This window comes from Citrus sinensis, chromosome 4 (genome assembly GCF_022201045.2).
Source record: "Citrus sinensis cultivar Valencia sweet orange chromosome 4, DVS_A1.0, whole genome shotgun sequence".
Classification (NCBI taxonomy): Eukaryota; Viridiplantae; Streptophyta; class Magnoliopsida; order Sapindales; family Rutaceae; genus Citrus; species Citrus sinensis.
The window spans coordinates 15,700,810-15,723,838 of record NC_068559.1 but is presented as its reverse complement, the minus strand read 5'-3'; the positions used below and the strand labels follow the sequence as shown (position 1 = coordinate 15,723,838).

Genomic DNA, 23,029 nt, shown 5'->3' with positions numbered 1-23,029 from the left:
GTCAGCACCGTTTCAAACGATTATAAAGTGTTTTTAAAGTGTTAATTAAGACTATTATACTTTATAAATGACATTATCAACCAGTATACAACATCACTCTCAAGTTTTGGTTAATAACAAGTTTGTCCATTCGAAGTATTTTTATTTGTTTTGCGTTATTACAACTATATAATTATAGCCTTAGAAGTATGTTTTGTAGTAGTTGTTAAAATAAATGTTTCACATCATAAATGAGGCTAACTTATACATCACCATTATGAACATTCAAACAATACAATGATGATATGAATTTTAGAAATATGCGAAGATCATAAATTTCTCGAATTATTAGGGATGGCAATGGGGAGGGGAGGGGAGGGGACCAATCTCCCCGTACCCATCCCCGATATTTTACCTATGTCCCCGTCCCCTCCTCATCCCCGTCAAAATTATTTAAGAGAATCCTCATCCCCTCCCCGAATAATAACAGGGAATCCCCGAAGGTCCCCGATCCCTGAATAACTAATACATTTTTTTTGTTTTCGATTTTGACTTAATCATATTAAAATAAAAAAAAATAAAAGTAAAGTTCGAAATATATCTTACATTAATATCCATTACAAAAGTCACATACATTAAATTAGTAAGTAACGCAGCATGCAAGGGATACAAACTATCATGAACAAATTAATAGCATAATACAAAATTATTACAAATAAAATCAAATTTAGATTCAAAATTAACTTTTCAATGGTGGTGTGGGCACTTTATAAACGTTGACTATTCCCTTTACAGCACAATAGTTAAGTCGAAACAAATCAAGAGCAAATATTAGCTTAAATTAGATATTAAAATTATGATTTGCTGTGGGCAATTATAACATCTAAAAATAAATAAAAAATAGATTTAAGATAAATAAAAAATAGATTTAAGTTTAAAATATTTAATGAATATTAAAATTAAAACAAAAGTTTTGGGCTAATAGAATCTGTCCGGTCTTTTTAATATCCTAAATAAAAATTTAGGACTTTAATTAGTTAATTAGGCCTAAAAATTTAATAATATAAATATTTTGATATTTTTTATTTTTACCAATACTTATAATTTTATAATTCAAATTTTATTATTTATTTACTAGTAATTTTAAAAAATTAAATTAAATTAAAAATTAAAATGGGGAAATGGGTAGGGGATGGGGATTCCACCTCATCACCGTCCCCTCCCCGAATAAGAAATTGGGTAAAAAAATTTTCCCGTCCCTTTCCCGAATAAGAAATTGGATATGAAATTATCCCCATACCCTCCCCGAATTGGGAAAATCCCCGAGGGTACCCGTCCCCGTGGGGATTTTTGCCATCCCTACGAATTATGTTTATACATGATTGCTTTATTATAAATTTTAGGATTTATTTTAAAATATGATTCTTACAATTTATAAATATTTATATGCACTAATAACTAACCCATTAATTGGTAATATTAACATTTTAACATGTATTAAAATACGTTAAGAAGTAAAAAAATATTTATAAAATATATATAGATATTCCCACTTCAAACCTAAGATGTGCCAAATTTAACCTTAAATTGAAAACTAAGATGTTGTCAAATTTAAGCCCACAATTGTCACATAAACAACAGCATCAACGGCAAATTAAGGCATTAAAGGCCGCACCAAAGCCACCCCAGCCCATGTGTAAAATACTAATTTCCTTTCCGAATTTTATAAAATATTGATTCTTCATATAAGGGTCGATGCTGTAACTTTTTTACAGGATTAATAGTATAAAAAATATGGATCATTAGATATAAACAATAATCCATATTATCTCTAATAATTAGAATTTTTTTAGTTATTTTTAAATAATAAGCCAATTAATAAACCGATGAAAGGGTGATTTAAAATTTAAAAATAAAAATAATAAGAGATACAATAAAATACAATATCTCAAGTTCTTCATTGCATAATGTTCATGCATGCATCTTCTTTTAGATAAAGATGCTATATTCATATATATATTGAAATATAAAGTGCTTTTTGAAAGTTAGAGGTTATAATTAGTCATATGTCGTGCTTAGATAATAATAAGAGACCTATTTCAAGGTTTGCACAACAAGAGATCTATTCTAACAGTTGAAGAGGAACAATAGACACAATTTCAATAAGCATAAAATATTTTGTGTCAATATCATTATCATAGAACCTTAGTATTTTCTCTCTCAATTGCTGAAGTTTAAGTAATTTACTTGTGTAATACTCTAACTATTTTGCTAGATATTGATTTTATGTAATTAATTTATTTTCTTTGGATTAATAAAATTTATATTAGCAATTATCTAGTTACTGTATTTGCTAGATGATAAGGGATTTTTAAATTGATGAAATGTTACTAATAAAAAGTTGACGTACAGGTTAGTTAAATAAATAAAGACTTTTTAATTAATTTTTTTATTATATTAAATTACATTAAATTAATGGCTAAAATTAAAACACCTAAACTTAAGGATTCACAATAATCCCACCATTGATGCTGTAAAAATATATACAACATCATAGAAAAATCCTTCATATAAATATAATGGTTTTAAAATATTGTTTTATTATAAATATTAAAAAATAATTTACAAAAACCCAAAAATTTATTGTAAAAATAATTGCTAAAATATTTAATACAGGGGATTTCTATCATTGTTATATTTTGCTAGAAAAAGAAAAAAAACACTAATTATCATTTGTAAATATTTATTGTAAGGTAAATCTTGTATGCGATGAGTACAAATTTTTGAGTAATGCTTGGTAGATCTTCATATTATTCCATAGTTATATATATTTATATTTTTGAAAGGCTCTCTTTTTATCTTTTAAAAAAGAGAGGAGTATTAGTAAGGTTTTAAACTATTTTTTTTCTGCCTTTTCAGGATTTATAAATGGAACGTCATCTAAAAATAAATTGATGAAACTACTTGGTTAATCCCCGAACCACTCTCGATGGACATTAAATTGAATTGTCAATCTTGCAAAATAAATCCAAAAAAAAGTATACTAATCAGTTGAGAAAAAGGAAACGAAACTTGGAAAATGAACACCAATTAATATTGTCCGTCTTGCTGTGGTACTGCAAAAAGATAAAGGGATTCCTCGGCCTACTGTAGTAGTGTTCCCCGCAGCCTCCCAACGTGCTGATGTTTTTCACATGGTGTGTGATCTGAACTTTCCTATATTCGAAAGGAAGCTACCTTTTGACTAATCAATAATCTTCTCACATTTAAATATCTTTGATATTTTTCATATACATTGAAAGAGATATGCCACTTCACAGTTTCATTAATAAATAATACTAGAGATCTTAATATTTGAGTTTAAATGTGAATTCATGTGTCACTCATTCATCTATTAGATTATATATTTCATAATTTATAAAATTATTTAACTATTATTCAATAGATGAATATCACATTAATTGAGATTCGAATTGGTACTAAGATATTAAAATGCTTAGTATTACTCTTCATTAATTGGTGTGTGTGTATATATATATATATATATATTGATTTTAATATATATTGAAACTGTATATGCTATGAAAATAACAAATTTATTCCAATGATCGAATGGACACTAGACTTATCTCTAATAGTGTGTAGAAACAGACATTTGATGTGGCCAGAACATACAGCTTGAATGTGTAATTCATAACCCTAAACGATTACGTGTATGAATGACTGTTGCTAAATCTTTATCCCAGCCAAAATTGATGAATCATGCACTGGTCAGTTTCAATCAGAAGGGACTTGATTGAAACTGTTGGTACGTGAGTCACTGCACTGCCATCACAACAATATATTGATAGGTGTTGGAGATATCCCACATCCGCAGCTCAAAATAATTCTTGGAGGAAGTACAGAAGTTTGTGAGACAATATTTTATTGTCTGAGGTAATTTTTTACTATAAGTTAGGTAGTAGAGTTTTACAATATTTCAAATTTAACTTAGATCCACACAACCTTTTTATTTGATATGAACACATGTGACCAGAGTGATATAGAGAAAATCTCACATTAGCTAATCAACCCACATGTGATGGTGGTGATCATAAAGATAATCTCATATCAACTGAAAATAAATTTTGATGGGGTGTTAGAGTATATAGATGGTAAAATCTCAAGCCACGCCTAGGCTTAACAAAACCCTAGTGCAGTCCTAGGTTTAAAAAGCTTGGATTTTGTGTTTTATAAATTTTTAATTAATTAATTTAAAATTTTTAAATTTTATTATAATAAGATTGGGTTTAGGAAGTTGGACAGTATATGTAAAAGGTTGGATAAATAAATATAAATTATTTAAAAATATATTTTTAATTTTTTTTTAATGAAATTCGAGATTTTTAAGTTAGGTTTGGGATCATTAAGAGAAGTTCGAGTTCAACCTAAATTTATCAAGTGAAGTTGTAGTCTGGCCTGGCCTCACTCTCAGAGAGGCTGGTTCAGGCCTTCCATCCGTGACGTTAGAGAGAGAGAGAGGGGTTCTCACAGTAGTTGAGAATAAATCACGATGGATGTGTGTTAAAGAGAGAATCACGCATCAATTGAAAATAAATGGTCATAGGGGTAAGTGTTAGAGAAGAAGAATCCCGTACGTAAGTGTGCTAAGTGTTTACCATGACATAGGTCATGAATTTCTATAATTACGGGCAGAGCCAGATATGGGCCAGGGGTCTTGCGCCTGTAGGCTCCTTTATTATTATTATTATTATTATTTTTTTTTTTTTACTTACTAAATATTTAAAATGTTAGCCTCTATATTAGACATTTTAATGAATGCGACCCGTACCTTTAATAGCTTGATATATTACCCCAATATTTTACCTGCTCTTTTAAGATTTTGACCCTAAATGTTTACTTCTATAATTTTTAGCCCCCTAAATTTTAAATTCGGGCTTCTTTGATTCTTCTTGACAGTTCACCTTACTGCATTATTATTGTTATTATTATTTATTATTTATTATACCATATCTAAATCAGATGAAATATTTACTTATTGTATATCTTCACAATGATATGCCGACAAATGTGAAAAGACAAATGTTAAGGTTTCGTGATAATGGCAACTTTGATGGTTTGGCAAGTAAGTGTGTCCTACAACTTTTTATTGCTTTTCAACTTTATGAAAGAGTTGATGGGCTCTTGGATTTCTTTGTTGTTTCCTAATACAAGATAAAAGACAACGACCTAACTATTAATTCCTCCATTTATATGAGTATTGATTAAGTGGCTATATTATACAGAAGTAGGACATAATCCCCAGTAAGCTAGCTGCTTTTTTCGTTATGTAATCAGAATTTGAAGATACATATGAAATTTCCAACATTGGGATCTTTTTTTTTTTTTTTTTAATAGGCAAATAATCATAAATAGACAGTTGCTTCTAGTTGGTGCTGTTCTACAATATATGTAATCACTATATGTTGCAGATTCTTATTCCCTGCCAGCTGGAGAAAATATTTGTAATTTTTTCCAGTTTAAGTAGTTAATGCAGTCAAGATTATTCAACAATAAGCACTAATTAAAAGTTGATTAAATTAAGACAGCGTCTATATAATCGGCATAAATATGTGTGTGGATATACACACACGCATAGATAACATATTTAAAATTAAGTTTGATAAAAGTAAGACATGTCACAGATATATGATGTTCAAAAGTGAAAAAAAGGAAATGCTTTTTTGGTGCTTGATTATTAGGTTTAATGAGTTGAGAAGATTCTAGCAGCTCGGGAAAAGAATGAATAAACCAATCAGGCTATAATAATTAATTTGATGATGAGGAATTTTTTTTTTTTCCTGTTTTCATTTTTTCTTCCCATGCTTAAGGCATATGTATTTATGCATACGTTGCTTTCAGGAGGGCCTTAGTGTTTGAAACTTGACGATACTTTGTGCCCCCACTAGATTATGTCTTGACCTTCAGAAAAGAATCAGGCTAGTGAGTGTATTATTGAAGCCAAGTCTTTGACAGATTAACAGCATTTGAGTAAAATGTCTGGAGGTTGCTGACAAATCAAGCTAATTATTAAGTTCCATTTTCTCGCGACATCTTGAAAGCGGTATCACTGTTAGCTGCTGCGTATTGATGCTAGCTTTTGTTTGATGAGACGAGAAGCTACAGTAGATATGATTTGTACGAGTCTTCTCAAATGTAGACGTCCGCGTGCACTTTATAAAGTGTAAACTCGATTGTGCCTTTTCAATATTGTATAAAATACTTATACGGTACTGTAAAAAATTATAAAAACCGTTTATAGTGCTATGAAAGAGTTAGTTCGCAATTTAATGATTTTATATATATATATTTATAGAACCTATCCGAATTAAACGCTTTTCTTTTTAGCCTGCGTTGGATCGCGAACAGAGACAGTGGGCGTTTGGTCTATGATAAGCAAAAGTTAAGAGGTTGAATACAAGTGGATACAGCTAAATATATCCTGTCTTGATTTTGATGAATTACTTGCTTTTTGTTCTGATTCATTTGCCTTTCTATCAATATCAAGGTTCCGAACTTGAGTATAGTGGCAATCAATGGTGTGTCAACTTTGACTCCTTTAAGGCCAAATCATATATTAACACCTGTGTGATTGTCTGAGTAAGTGGTGTAGTTAATTAAGGACAATTTTCCGGTGTGCACGTCTTGCTTGTAAGGCCTTCCAGTTAACTGAACTTTTGGCTGTGTCATAACTGCTGGGTTAATTTTTTCCAAGCCCACACAGTGCCTAGTACTTCTCGTGAATCAAATTATATCGCAGACACGGCTGCTAACTTGGCAACTTTTCCATATTGGTGAAAATTCAGTGAATCTGCTTGCTTTTAATTTCTTTATTGTTGTTTTTGACATTTGATTAATTTTCATGTACTTGAACTTTCCCAGAAACTAATATCTTAGTACCAATCATCATTTATACTTACGTACATCAAGGCTTGTCGCGCCGGCATGTGTTGTAATTATTAGGAGCAAAACTTTTATTTAAAAATGATCGGCAAGCTGCAGGAAAGAGGTTGATTTTGGAACTGAATTAATATTTCTTATTGTTATTTTTCGAATGAACACAGAATCAAACAAATACTTATAGCTACTAATATCAGCTTTAGAAACTCAAATAAAGATTCATTGTTTAACTGATTTCGTGTCAAGCACTGAAGCAACAGTATTTAATATTTGAGTGCGCAAGATACATGAGAGTGCTCAAAATGTCATCAACAAAAAGCTCAGCATCAATTGCTATAGCAGATTGATACATAATTTTCATATCGGAATTAATATTAAAAACAAAAGGGCATGCAAATGCATGACATTAAGCCACTTTTATTGTGTCCTTGCCATTTCAATGTTTGATTATTGATTGATTTCAAGGCCTAAACCTTTGCCTGCAAGACTGGCAAGTGATCTCCATGCACGTAGAATCAATCCGTCTGGTGGCTCTTTCCTTCATTCTCTCAGCTTTTTCAACCTCTTCTCTAGCCCTCTCCCACATTTGCTTCGCTCTTGTGAACTCCGATTGAGCCAACTCCATCTCCCTCTTTGTAAGCTCCCTCACCCTCTCCGCATAGGCCCTTTCAATAGCCGCCAGTCTTATTTGCTCCGCCGCCTGCCATTTGAGCGCATCGATGCAGCTCGTCTCATCACCAACGTCGCAGATTTGTCCGCTCAAAACCGTAGGCTGATGAATCTGATGGTGATGGATTGGCCTTACACTGATTGATAGTTGCAAGTCTAATGACGGCGCCACCACGTCGGATACCATTGATCGATATTTGGATGAAGAAGAAGCTGTCGGATGTCGAGTAGGCAACAGCTGCAATTCTTTCTGATGATGATCCTCTTCCATTGGAAATTAAAAAAGAAATTGATCCAACCAAGTGCAAGGAAACCTGAGTAGTGATGAATAATGAAGGAGAATGTATAGGGCGACACACACTTCTGCCCATATATATATATATATATACAGCTCATATACAACGTGAAATTACCACTACACCCATATTTCCCATGCAAAATCACCTAAGCTAAACCAACTTGAAGGCCAATAAAATGACCATTGCGACCTTCTTTTTCTTCATCCATGATACATGCTAGCTAGGCTAATTTACCACAGTAATATAATTCTTAATATGAAAAAAAAAATCAACAAACTTTCTTTCCACTTAATTATTAACCCAATTCTTCATCCCAAATTGATTTTATATTCCTCAATTAGATGGTAGAATGGTGTAATAAATAATTTCAAAAGATATACAAAAACAATCAGTTAATTGATTAGAGATACATTATTAAAAATAAAGGTCTACATAAATTAGCTTTTTGATTGATATACAAACATAAGTTTGCGGAACCTAGTAAATTAGCTTTATGTACGCACAATTCGCGTAATCTGGATATCTTGCCTTTGACTCATCGAATTTAATTTAAACAATATTTGGAAGAAAATTAATTAAATTAATTTTCCGCATTAAGTAATTTGGAGTATGATTAATATTGTTGTTCTGAGAGTGGTTACAAATAAAGAGTGCTTTGTTAAAATTATATTTAAGAGACTAAATTTCCTTCTGAAAGAGTAAAAGTAGGACCATAATCCTCTCTTGATTTAAATTTTATATCAAATCTATGGGTAATAGGAAATAATAAGAAACTAAAATAGAAATTGGTATAAATCCTATGGAACTAATAATAATGATTGCATATCATAAAATATTATAAAATTTATATGAAGAGATTGTATAGTATATCAAATATACTACATTCAGTTAATGTATATATTCATGTAATTTATAATTATATTTAATTAAAATATATATAACATACATACATTAATTAGATATATTATTCTAAAATTTCTCAAATTAGTTTTGTTTGTGTTTGGTTTGAAGCATTTGTTTTCTTTGTGTGTGTGGATATATAATTGCTAGTAGCGCCTTTTTCTTTCTTTTTGGGAAGATGAGGATTGAAGGATGCAGTGTGGGCGTGTAATAATTAGAGTCGCACGTGCGTTAAGGGTGTGGGGGTATTAAGAAAATTATAAGGAGCCTTTTGGTTCTAGGGATGGGATTGTTGCTTTATTGGTAGGGCCTAAGTTTGTCGGCCCTCGGTTGCAAAAAGCTCTTCGCTTTCTAACTCAGCACTCAGCAGCACACACACTCAAGCCAGACTGGCACGTGGGATTGCACACTGCTTTGCCTGACCACCATTGTGCAAACTGACTCTTCCACTTGGACCGTTCATCTATGGGACCCACTTCATCTTAGACGTTTCCTCTTCATCCTACGTGTGGGGGTCGGGTTTCCTGTGCACATGGCAGGTGTAATATAGGTGTGTCTTTGCAATTTGAATAAATATCTTACATGTACTTACCATTTTATAATTTTATGTTACCCGTATTAATAATAGTTTACAATTAAATAATAAGGTAAAAATCACATCAGAAATAATTTTTTTTTCTGCATTATTAAGCTGCACCATATAAAATTGAATGAATTGAAATAGATTATCATGTAAATGTAAGTATTCAAGTGTCTTAAATTTAATATTGTAACAAATTTGGTGTAATATGAAAGCGTAAACCTATGATCTAATATTTGACATTATTATTTGTATTAAATGAATATAATTTTTATTGATTATTAAAAATAAAAAAATCCCAATGTTAGTTCTTAGTTGTTTTTGCCTTTACTAACCACACAACGTCAACCATCTTTTTTTAGTATTCATTGAAATTAGTCAAATTTAATACTGTCAAGATTTTATTGTCAGATCTATAAAAATCTATACAATAAAATTTCATTCGTAATAAAAATAGGTGAACTTAAAAATTTTAATAAATTAAAATTTATGAATTGTGCCCAAGTTTGGACTTATGTTTTTTAGTTAAGCATGGACGAGCCGAGTTGCACTAAGTCAGACCCAAGCTTTTTTTTTTTTTTCCCCATCCCTAGTTCTTTGAAAATATATATTTGTTTTTAATTTATGAACATATCAATCTCTCACGTTTTTACAGAGAGGAATTGAAATTACTTTACCTATGTTTGCATTTTTGGCAATTTTTTAGCTGTATCTTACAAATATTAATATATTATGTTTTTAGATTGCCGACATCTTTACAACAGAATATCGCCTAATGATTTAAAGTATGAAAGTATATAATGTAGTGTTATATCACCTTTCGAATTAAGTTACAATAACAATTGTCTCAAGGACATTCGTTATTGTCCGAAGGGAATGATCGAGTGATTTTTAAGCAGCTTTATTTACCTAGTAAATTTATAATAACAACTTCACAAGTTTAAAGTTTCAATTATTAAGAGTTGCGTTGTATACTATAAATATCAAAACTATTACATATTATCATTTGACTTTGTGATATCTTGCAATATTGAAAAAATAAAGTTAGGGTGGTGATATTCCCCCTCTTTTTGCAAAACAATCCTAGTGATTAATCCACCCCGTAAAAAATTTAGGTCGTGCTTGCTTTCTTTTGTTTGGTTGGAATGAACTAAGTAGAAATTAATCTCCAAAAAATATCAATATCTGTTGTACTAAGGAATTCATATTCTTCTTTGAGAAGGTAGGAATTATGTTTCCATGACTTAAAAATATCCAAATTGTCATTTATAACCCTACAACATTTTCAAATTTCTCATTTTACTTTTGTTTAAAATTTAAAAACTGAACCCTAAAATGTTTCCTAGCTCGTAATATCTTTCTAACTAGTAGTCCCCTATTTGATTTCATCCCATTTTCACGCTCGTTGTCATTGATTCATCAGCTGCTGTCGTCGATTCATCATAATTTGTAGGTAAATTTTTTGATTTTATAGATTTATTTACTTATTGATATGTTGATTTTTTTTTAATTTTTTGAGTTTATGATTATGTTTGGTTACTAAGAAAACTATGGTTGAGTTATTTTTGTTTTATTTTTTTACTAAACTAAACTTGATTAATTAATTATGGTTGAGCTTTTCATAGCTCAGAATTCTCTGTGAGCGTGCTAGTAATTATATATTAATTTTATAATTATATTATAATATTAATATTATCATTGCACATGCGCGCGCACACACATAAAGATTTCCATGCATAGATGTTCAAACTTGGAGGTTTTTCATAGCAGCAAAATTACAAATATTTAACTGCTTTTCTCTCTTGATTTCTTTTTGTCCCTCATTTTGGCCTTTAATGTGGTTTTACTATTAATTCTATTATTTATTACTTTATTTAATTTTAATTTTTTGGTTCTACCATTTATTGTCTATAGTTTAACGGAGTTCAAGTTGGTATACAATCACAAAAGGGATCACAACTACCCACGAGATATTGTAAAGATTTTAGTGACTTCCTAAATTTAAATAATTTTAGCCTTATTGTTGTTTGGATGACTTATTTTAGGTCTAGTTTTGTCGATGTACTATTTTACCCTTACTGTTGTTTTTATGCACTCATTTTAAGTTTACTATTGTTTATGGAATTTAACTCATTTTAGACTTATTATTATTTTGATATACTCATTTTTGTCATGTTGATATTTTGATTTTTTTTTAATTGTCAAAATTTTGAAGCATTTATAATTTACAGGTTATGTTCTACTCAACCTATACTTAATCCTTGCTATTAATTAAGTTTTAAATATATCATGAATTTGTTTAGGATATTCTGACATAAGAAAAAATGGTTTATATAAGTTGAGGAAAGTTTAGTATTAACATTAAATTATATTTAATCACTAATATTGATAGTTTAGTATTTAAGGCAAAAGGTAAATTTGTCAAAAAAATTTTAATTCATTTTCCTATGAAATTTTATATTAAATTAAATAATGAAATTTAATTTCATTATTCTCCTCATCCCCTTTTTTCTCCCTTCCCTTCCATTTCTTTCTTCTCCTCTCCGCTCCTTTCCTTTCTTCAAACCAAACATTACCTTAATTGAATATGTTTTGCAAATCCACTACTTAAATACCACAAATAACCCTGTCCATTTAATATTTCTATTTTTTCCTTTTATTTTTTGAAATACTTTTATTGTTTTCCTTTAAATAAAAAAAGAGAAACAATTGTTTGTTTGAAATGCCATTACTAGAAAAACCTCTAGATGCTATATTGCATATAGTGGCAGATTCAAAAAACGATTTACTAAGGGCTAAGTTACATAACAATAAAATGTAAAAATTGAAATGTTATGGGTTTGTGAGTTTATGGAGTTATTTAGGTAGATTTAGTAGAGACTAAATTGAATAATTGTAAAACCATCCGTTTGGGTTATTGTGAGCTTTTATTATTATATATTTTTAACTAGAGTATGTATTTAAACATTTCCTAAAGTTTAAAAATTATACTGTGTTTATGAATTTATGGAGGCTCTTTTTATAAATTCTAATAGGGATTGTTTTGTTAGATTTACGAGGCTAATTAGAAACTCAATTAATTTTTTCTTCAAATTTGAAAGGAATTCTATCACACTGGGTTTGAGGAGGACTAGCAAAACCTATGGCAGTGCACTAGGGAAAGGAAAGGGCCAAGCTCTACAAGAATATCCACAGTAAGTGTACTGAACAAAGGGTTCCACAAGCACGCGATTAGTTTTCATTCAAAAGAAAAATGTATCCAATCCCCATTAAGGGCGCTTCAACCCCCACTTGTTATTGTTGGGTCCATCTCATTTGGGGGCTCAAAATCCCAAAGTCCAAAAAGGCTTACTTGATGTCCAATTAATATTAAATTTTGGACTTGGATGAAAATTGTCATGAAATTCGGCTTTAAAAGCAAGCTACAGCCCTAATTTGTGGAATCGCAAAAAGGACGAGTGGAAAGAAAAAGATGAGAGAGAAAAAAGATAGTGACTGGTTATTACAATTTAGGGGTAAGATTTTCAATCTTTAATTGGGTGATCAGAAGGCGAAATTAACTCTGTATTCTCCCAAATTTTGAGGGTAAGTTCCTACTATCGTCCTCTACAATCTTACTAGTCTTGATTATTATTTTATCCTCTCATTGGCTATTATTTGAGATGCCCACTTATTAGAGAGACAATTATTAAGCTGTTACTGTAAGCCAAGAATCAAGAATATTGAGATTCTTGATGTTGGTAGCCTCCAGTATTATTTAGAGAATAATTTGTACTGTAATCCCATTAATATAGTGGAAGATTATATCGGACAACGGTCTTGTGGTTTTTCCCACTTTGGGTTTTTCATATAAAAATTTGTGTCTCTTGTAGTTGGTTTTATTGCTTTGAATTTATTGGTTTATTTTTTTGCTTATTTACTTATGGTACACATTCTATTTTAATCACACAAATAGGAAAAACGTTTTGTTTCTGCCTAATTTGCAATTAGTTGTGGTAGTCCATTTCCCAACAGAATAATATCAGAGCTTCAGGTTTTGTGTTTTTATTACTTGTGTGGTTGAGATGGTGGAATCCTTGGCATGCATGATTAAATTAAAATCATAGAATTATGGTATTTGGAAGTCTAGAATTGAGGATTTGCTGTACATGAAAGACTTACATGAGCTCACTGAAGGCAAAGAAACCAAATCTACTGATTTAGATAATAAGAAATGAGCTTAATTAAACTAGAAGACCGTGGGTACTATTAGATCATAGATTGATCAGAGTGTGTACCACCATTGTTGTTGCTTAATTCTTTGCCTAACAGTTGAGAGACATTAATGGTGTTAGTGAATAATTCAGCGCCAAATGGGAAATTAACATTGAATATGGTTACAGATAGGCTGCGCAATAAAGAATTTAAAAGAAAGAGTGTTGAAGTTGTTCTCTCTGAGTCAGATGCACTTGTTTCAGAAAAGCAAGAAAGGCAGGGGAGAAGCCAAAGCAAAAATTCCCGCTAGCAAAACAATGATAACTCTGAGTCAGATGCACTTGTTTCAGAAAAGCAAGAAAGGCAGGGGAGAAGCCAAAGCAAAAATTCCCGCTAGCAAAACAATGATAACTCTAGAGGAAGATTTAAGTCGCAGAGGGGAAATATGAAGTGCTTTCATTGATAGAAAATGGGTCATGTTAAAAGTGAATGTAGATTGTGAAAAAGAGAACAGGCGAAAGAAAATGTTGCTCATAAAAATGACAAAGAGAATACTATAGCCATAATTATGGTGATTTGGGTATTGTTTATGATCAGAGTTCAGTAAATCTCACTTGCCATACCAGTGATTGGGTGATTGATTTGGGTGCTTCGTTTCATGTTACTGCACATCGTGATTACTTCATAGCCTATGTCAATGGTGATTATGGTCATGTTCGGATGAGAAATGAAGGGGCATGAAAGATTATATGCATATGAGATATTTGCTTGGAAACCAACGTTGGTTGTAAGTTGTTTCTTAAAGATGTCAGACATGTACCAGATATTTGCCTTAATTTAATTTCTACAAGCAAGCTTAATGATGATGATTATATTAACCAATTTGGTGAAGGAAAACGCAAGCTCACCAAAGGTACTCTTTAGTGTTAGCTAAGGGGAGGAAAGTAAACACTCTATGTGTTAAAAGCCAATATTAATAAAGAAGATGTGATTGTGGCTGTAAAAGATTCTAATATTGGGATATGACATAAACAATTTGGTTACATTGGTGAGAAAGAGTTGGAAACTCTTGTCAGAAAAAGATTTCTACTCAACTTTGCAAGTATGTCCCTCAAGACTTGTGTTTATTGCTTAACTGGAAAGACCCATAAAGTAACTTTTAAAAGTTTTTCTCCATCTAGAATGTCATAAATATTTGATTTCATTCACACTGATGTTTGCATGATGCAAAGTAGATCAATAGGAGATGTACTTTATTTTGTGACTTTTATTGATGATTGATCTAGAAAAGTGTGGGTTTTGCTTTGAAATCTAAATACAAAGTGCTTGGTATGTTTAAGTTCTTCTATGCTTATGTTGAGAGAGAGACAAAAAAAAAATGTGTTAGAACAGATAATGGTGGTGAGTACAGAGGGCCATTTGAGCAGTATTGTAGATCCCATGGAATAAGACTTGAAAAGGCTATACTAAAGACCCTATAGTAGAATGGTGTTGCAGAAAGGATGAATAAAATAATTGAAGAAAGGGTTAGGTGTATGCTTTTTTATGCCAAGCTTCCCAAATCTTTTTGGGCAGAGGCTATGAGTACTGTAATTGACTTGATTAACCTTTATCCTTAAGCTCTATTAGATGGCAATGTACCTGAGAGAGTTTGGACTGAGAAAGATGTTTTTTATAAATACTTAAGAGTGTTTGGTTGCAGAGCATATGTTCACATTCATAAAGATGAAAAATCGAAACTTGATGATAAAGGCAAGGAATGCATTTTCTCATACTATGGGCATGAAGAATTTGGATACAGATTATGGGATCCAGTGGCAAGAAAATTGATTAGGAGTAAAAGTGTTATGTTTTTTGAAGATCAAATAATTGGTAATGCAGAGAAGAATAATGAATCTCAGTCATCTCAAGAGATTCCTATTATTCTAACTTCAATTTCTCCACCTGCAGTTCATGATAATCATGGGAAAGCTGGAGAGGATAATAATGATGGTCCAACAGAACCAATTGACCAAGCACCTCTAGAACCACCTGCTCCACTAGTTGAGCCAAAATTGAGAAGATCCACTAGAGAACGGTAACCTTCCACATGAGTATGTGATGCTTACAAATGAAGGGAAGCTAGAATGTTTGTAAGAAGCCATGTCTCACCAATATAAAAATGAGTGGGTTAGTTATGCAAGAGGAGATGAAATCCTTGAATGAGAACCACACTTATGACTTAGTAAAGCTTCCTAAGGGAAAAAGGACACTGAAGAACAAATGAGTTTATAGGTTGAAGACTGAAAATAACTCAATAACTCACAATAGCGGTACAAGGCTAGATTGGTTGTAAAGGGTTTTGGTTATGAGAAATGTGTTGATTTTGAAGAAATATTTTCTTCTGTGGTGAAGATGTCTTCTAACCGAGTTGTTCTGAGTTTAGCAGTTAGCTTGAATTTAGAGATTGAATAGCTTGATGTAAGAACAACTTTCTTGCATGGTGACTTAGAGAAGGAAATATACATGGAGCAACTTGAAAGGTTCAGTGTCAAAAGAAAATAAGAACTTGTGTGCAAGTTGAAGAATAATTTTTATCAGCTGAAACTAGCACCAAGGCAATGGTACAAGAAGTTTGATTCTTTCATGAAAAATCATGGTTTTAGCAAGACTTTGTGCGACCATTGTATTTTTATGAAGAAGTTTGGTGATAATGATTTTATTATTATTCTGCTTTATGTGGATGACATGTTGATTGTTGGGCATGATGCTAGTAGGATTGACAATCTCAAGAGAGAGCTTAGCAAGTCTTTTATAATGAAGGACTTGGACCAACAAAACAGATTCCTGGCATGAAGATTTTCGGCCATAGAAAAGTTGAGAAGTTATGGTTATCTCAAGAAGCATATGTTGAAAGGGTTCTTGAAATATTTAACATGAGTAAGGCAAAATCTGTTTGTTCTCCACTTGTAGTTCATTTCAAGCTTAGTTGCAAGTATTGTCCTATAAGTGAGAAAGAGAAGCAAAAGATGAAAGGAGTTTCTTATGCTTCAGCAGTTGGAAATTTGATGAATGATATAGTTTGTACAAGACCAGATATTGCTCACGCAGTTGGTGTAGTCAGCCAGTTTCTCTCCAATCCAGGCAAAGATCACTTGGCAGCGATAAAGTGGTTTCTCAAATACCTCAGAGGCACTTCCAAGGCATGTTTATGTTTTGGTAGTGATAAACATGTATTACAAGTGTGCACAGATGTAGATATGACAATGGATGTTGATTTCAGAAAGTTTCTATTAGGATATTTGTTTACCTTTGTAGGGGGAGCAGTCTCATGGCAGTCCAGACTTCAGCAGTGTATTGCCATGTTTACTATTGAAGAAGAGTATATTGCAATCACTGAAGGTTGTAAATAAACATTGTGGAAGAAAAATTTCTTACAAGAGTTGGGTGTGAAGTAAGACAACTTTTTTGTGTACCGTGATAGTCAGAGTGCCATTCACTTGGTAAAGAATTCGACATACCATTCGAAATCTAAGCATATTAATGTGAGATATCATTGGATACGAGACGTGCTTGAGAAGAAATTATTGCAGCTTAAGAAGAAATTATTGCAGCTTAAGAAGATACACACAATGGAGAATTGGTCAGATATGATGACAAAGCCATTGCCCAAAGAGAAGCTGAAAAACAGTATACAGAAAGTGGGCTTGGCGGTATCCCTCAAATGATCTGGAGGGTTGTTGAGTTTATCTCATTTGGGGCCCAAAAGCCCAAAGATAAAAAAGGCTTGCTTGATGTGCAATTAATATTAAGCTTTGAACTTGGATGAAAATTGCCATGTAATTTGGTTTTAAAAGCAAGTGTAGCCTATTTGGAATCGCAAAAAGGATGAGTGGACAAAAAAAAGGAGAGAGAGAAAGACAGCGGCTGGTTATTATAATTTAGGGGTAAAATTTTCAATCTTTAATTAGGCGATCAGAAGGCGAAATTAACTTCGTTTTCTCCCAAATTTTGAGGGTAAGTTCCTGGCATTGTCCTCTACAATCCTACTGATCTTGATTTTTATTTTATCTTCTCATTGGCTATTATTTGAGATACTTACTTGTTAGAGAGATAACTATTAAGCTGTTACTGTAAGCCAATAATATTAAAATTCTTCATGTTGGTAGCTTCTAGTATTATCTAGAGAAGGATTTGTGTTGTAATCTCATTAATATAGTGGAAGATTATATCGGACAAATGTCCTGTAGTTTTTCTTACTTTGGATTTTCCACGTAAAAATATGTCTCTTGTGGTTGATTTTATTGCTTTGGATTTATTGGTTTATTTTTCTGCCTTTGAATCACCGCTGCTTTATCCGACTGCAATCTCGAGAACTCTTCTTTTAATTAAGCAAATGAAACTTTGCCCGAGCAAGGAAATGGTTTGACCGAGGGTGATAACAGAGTCATCGTCTCGTGCTTTGTCTTTTGCACAACTTTGAGGTCTTTTAGGTAGGTATCGTTTAAATTCCATAATGGCACACATCTATTTTTAGTGGTCAATCTAGTTTATTATAAAACACAGTTTTAAGGTTTGTAAATGTGTATCTTGTTGATAATTGTTTATCTTATGAAGTGGATTGAACCCACAAATTAGTATCGTTTGCCTGGAAGATGGATTCAAATTGATTTATGACTTTTCTAGTTGTTTGATTTGGTCTACTTTCCATTCCAGCTAATTTAATTTATCATTTGGTACCTTTTGAAATTTAATATGAGTAATTTGTTCATTAGCTTTGATTGTTTGATCTTTACTTTCTAATGAAATCTCTACAGTTTATACATATAACCGCTGTAAGCCAGGGTTGTTTGTTTATCACATAAGACTCAACAATTACTCGTATGCTGCCTCATAACAAATTTCGCATTAGATTTAATTTCTAGGGTTATTATTGTTGCACTACTTTAAGAATTGCAAGGTATCAAATGACTATAATAAATATTGTTTCCTATAATTTTATTAATATAATTATGTAAAATCTTTCATTTACTATTTTTTTGTTAAAATAGTTGGTTGACCAATTAGTTAACTTGTAAAATATCAATTTTACCTTTTATGGTAAAATACACAAATAGAGGTATCAAATAGTAGATTAAGACTTATGTTACGCCCTTAAATTGTTAAGTAATAAATTTAACCATGAATTTATGAATAACCCTAAAGTTGTGAATTGATAAAAATACTCCTGGCTATTTTTATTAAGAAAAAAACACACAATATATTCTGGAAAAAATAAACACTTAAATCTTATCTATAGAATCAACACTTCTATTTTAAGTTCTTTTTTTAGAATAGATTATTCTGCGGGTATTTTTTGAACTCATTACTTTTATAGTTGTAATAAATCTTGGATTTTTGATAAATTCATGATTAAAACTATTATTTAACAATTTAAGTGCATAAAATCATTTTATATCTATTATTCGATATCTTTATTTGTGTATTTTACCATATATGATAAAATTAGTATTTTACCAATCAATTGGTCAACTAACTGTCCTATCAAAAAAGTAGTAAAATAAAAGGTTTTACAAAATTATAATATTAAAAATGATACAGAATAATTCTTCTTGTAGTCATTTAATATTTACAAATTTTGAAGTATTAAAATGATAATAATCCTAATTTTTATCAATCTCATGAAAATGTCATCTTGATCTAGACATATGAGTTTCTTTGTAGCTACGTGGAATTGAATTATTTTCAGTTAATTGATTACTATTCCATTTTAGCAGTAATTGATTTATCCAAGTAATTGGTTCAATCTAGTCTACTGGTCAAGCATTATAGTGTCTATACATACAGAAATTTGTTAACAAGCATTTGTGGTTGAAGATTTCCAATTTATAGTAAAATCTACTTGGCATACGCTATTGGTAGTGCTTTCTAGATATATGATATATGCCTTAGTGTATTGCTATCTTTCAAACTAAAACAGGTATGCATTCTTTTTATGCCTTAGCTTCTTCTCCAAAAGAAATGATGTTTGATAGATGTTCAGAATATTTTATTAGTGTTCTCTATAGATGTTCAGAACATTGTATAAAAATTTTATATCGTAATAGTTTTTATTATAATGAGATAGAAATCAACATGTTATAGATGTAAGTTCTGATTATGCACATGTTTACTATTTCCTAGTTTTTCATATATTGCAATGGCACAACAGTCAAGGAGATTGACTTGAACATTGAGGTACCAAGATGCTCGGGGAGGATATCCGAATTCTGCAAAGATTAAGAAGAGATTGAGTTACCAATTTGTTCAAGCAACGATCAATTTTGCTCAGTCAAGGCTCAAGATTTACAAAAATGTTCTCAGCAATGGACTTGTCCTGTTTCCCGGAACATAAATAATTGAAGAAGGGGGTAAGAAGTTTGTTTATGATCTTTTGCCTTATAAACCATAAGTTCTTCTCTACTAGGAATGGCAATGGGAAGGGTAGGGGAGGGGATTGATATTCTCATACCGATCCTCAATATTTTGCATATGTCTCTATCCCCTCCCCGTATCCATTAGAATTGCTTGAAGAGATCCCCATCCCCTCCTCAAATAAGAAAAGGGGATTCCAAGGGCCCCTAATCTCAAAAAATCCTAAATAATCAATATTTTTTTAGTTCCCAAATTTGGTTTAATCTATTAAAATAAAAAATTTAAATAAAAATAAAGTTTTATAAAATATCTCAATAAAGTTTGGATGTTATTACTTTGACTTTTGCTTTAGTTTTTGTTTTATTAGATAAAAGTTTAAAAAAAAAAAATTGGCCCAAGGCCTTTTGAATAAAACCTGGTCAAATAGTAATTCAAAATTATAATTTGTTAACTGGGCCAAAAATTTTCATAATATATTTCTATAAATATTTTGATATTTTTTATTTATACTAATATTTAATATTTTATAATTTATTCATTACTATTTCTAAAAATTAAAATTAAAATTAAAATCAAAATTGGAAAATAGGGAATTTGGGAGGGGAGGGGATTCGAGCTCATGTTTGTCCCTTTCCTGAATAAAATAATGGGTATAAAATTGTTTTCAAACCCTCCCCAAAAGGGGAAAATTCCTAAGGGGCCCTGTCCCCATGAGAAGTTTTGTCATTCCTATTCTTTACACATTTGTAACAATTTATATTTTGTGTAGAAAGCTATCAATTGTTTTCTCGAATGTGATGACTATTGGATCTTTAATATAAAGTTAGTCTTATATGTGAATAATTATGTTGCGAACTACCATACAAGGTTAAACCTAATTAAAAATGATCTATTAAGGATTTTTGTAATTTCATCTTTAATATATCAAATAGGGTATGGGCCTTTAATGTGTAGAAACTTAAGGGTAATTTTTATTTTTATGACAGGCTAAAATAGAAATACCAAAAGATAACTCGAAAATTGTTTATATAAGTGGTTATGGTCTCCAAGTCACATGTAACATTATATATATTTTTTAATATCCCATAATCAAATAGAGTGCAGAGAGAAGGTTAAATTTTTTTTCTAGGAAAACATATTGATTTAGAAGATAAAGTGAACGGCTCCTATAAGCGATTGTTCAGTAATGAATTTAGGTATTCTTCTATACATTTCATTATTGATTCTTGATGATACAAAATGAATGTTCTTGGATTCTAGATGATGATTTTCACAAAAGGATTATTTTTTAATAATTGGTATAAAAGCCTCTTCATGTTGAATCATTATGAATTGAACAATTGGTGATTGTTTTATAGAATAAAGGGTTACAAAATTTTAGTGATTCAGTTTTGAAGATTTGAGAAATTCGATTTCTAAGATTTGTAGCTGACGATTGCTACGACCTTAACCTGGAAAATGGCAGTTCTAGAAAGCAAGGAGGTGGTAGCAACTTGAGTAAAAGTACGGCTATTAAGAAAGGAAAAAAGGGAATGGGTTTCGGTCGGACAAGGCACGTCATTGGGCCACAATTTAGAAAGCAGCGTTTGAAGAGAAGAGGCTAGTTTAGGATCCGGGTTGGGTTGACCAATCTGATCCAGCCCTGACCTAGTCAACAATTGATCATTGACCATTGACTCTAACAAATTCTTTTTTTAATTCAAATATTGGAATATTTATATATATTTTTAGATGAATTAATTGAAGTGACATGTTGCTAAAATAACCTCTCTTGTGGAAATTAATTTGTTTTGGAATATAAATGGTTGTTTGTATGTAATTTATATGAATACTGATAAGTCCAAAGGAAGGTCCATATTTAACAGAACTGTAGGTGCACCTGTAGTAATAAATGTGTGATTATTATTTGATTTTACACTATACTAAAAAATGCATCTTTATGATAAAAAATTTATGATACATATCGATTTGCCATGGTAGTATCATCATACTAATATATTTTTGTCAAGCTATTATGACATTTTTGTGACTCGTATATTTATGTCATTTATTATTGTTAGAAACATGTCATGTTCAATTTTTATTTTTTTAGTCATTTATAAAACATAACAAGCATCAGTCATGGGTTTAATCGACATTGGTTTAAAATTGATTTATTTATTTTTTAATATCCCTAAAATCTTTTTATTTGCAAAATTCCAATTAACCAAATACTTTTATTTTTGTAATTATTAAAAAAAAAAGCTGGTGTCATTCAAGTGTTATGCTTTTAAAGACAGAAAGTTTCAACACTTTAAAAATTTTACATTTCATTTTGTTGTCTTCTTATATATTTGGGATGAACAACTTTTTCTCACTTGCATATAGGGATAGCAATTTGGGTCAGGATTCATTTATTCGATTTAATTTGATGTGAATTAAGTGGATTTGGATTTGAAAAAAATAATTTATTAATAAATGGGTGAATTCGATTTGATTCGCTAATTAAACAAATCAAGTGTGAGTTTGAGGACATTGATTTGTTTATTCATTTACGATTCATTTAAGATATAGGTCATAAAAGAAAGAATTTGATTCATTCATTTAAAATTCGTTTATTATTTGTTTAATTAAATTACTTCTTTATCCTTAAATATATATGAAAAAATTTTAAAGTTTGCAGACTTATGTAGTAATTATAAATGATAACAAGTTTGTGTTTTGTAGGATGTTAAATTTGTGGTTTTTTATATTTTATTTTGCTTAATTTTTTTATTAATTATATTTTGTAAATGAATTCGTATTCAATTTGATTCGTTCATTAATTTTACTAAATGAATTAAACAAATCAACCAAATATTCGTTTAATAATCCAATCGAATTTGAATACTGAGATTTCATTTTGTTTAATGAACTAATCAAATTTGAATCTCCTGTGCAGCACTCTCTTAGTTACTGAAGCACTTTCATAGACAACTGCTGCTTACCAAACTAGTCAAATGTAGATTAGCGTTTGATTACTACACCAAGATTTACAGGGTGATATTTTTTCCAAAGATGAAATGTTAATAGAGTGTCCAGTGTCTTGAGATGTGGT

At 30.8% G+C, this 23,029-nt stretch overlaps 1 protein-coding gene and 1 long non-coding RNA gene across 2 annotated transcripts; one reads left to right on the top strand and one right to left on the bottom strand.

Moving 5' to 3' along the window:
• Nucleotides 1-7,136: 7,136 nt before the first annotated feature.
• Nucleotides 7,137-7,954, bottom strand: LOC102613482 (zinc finger protein SHOOT GRAVITROPISM 5). The gene has a single exon (XM_006485289.4). It carries the CDS (start codon nt 7,856-7,858, stop codon nt 7,379-7,381), a length of 480 nt encoding a protein of 159 aa, XP_006485352.1. The 5' UTR covers nt 7,859-7,954; the 3' UTR covers nt 7,137-7,378.
• A 9,490-nt stretch (nt 7,955-17,444) lies between these two features.
• On the top strand, nt 17,445-21,617 carry LOC107177867 (uncharacterized). The gene is made up of 3 exons (XR_001508797.3): nt 17,445-18,032; nt 19,723-19,949; nt 21,419-21,617. It is a non-coding gene; the product is annotated as an uncharacterized LOC107177867 (long non-coding RNA).
• The last annotated feature ends 1,412 nt before the right edge of the window (nt 21,618-23,029 follow it).

Excerpts from the sequence above, each read along its gene's own strand:
- LOC102613482 (XM_006485289.4), bottom strand. The coding sequence starts at position 7,858 with ATGGAAGAGGATCATCATCAGAAAGAATTGCAGCTGTTGCCTACTCGA.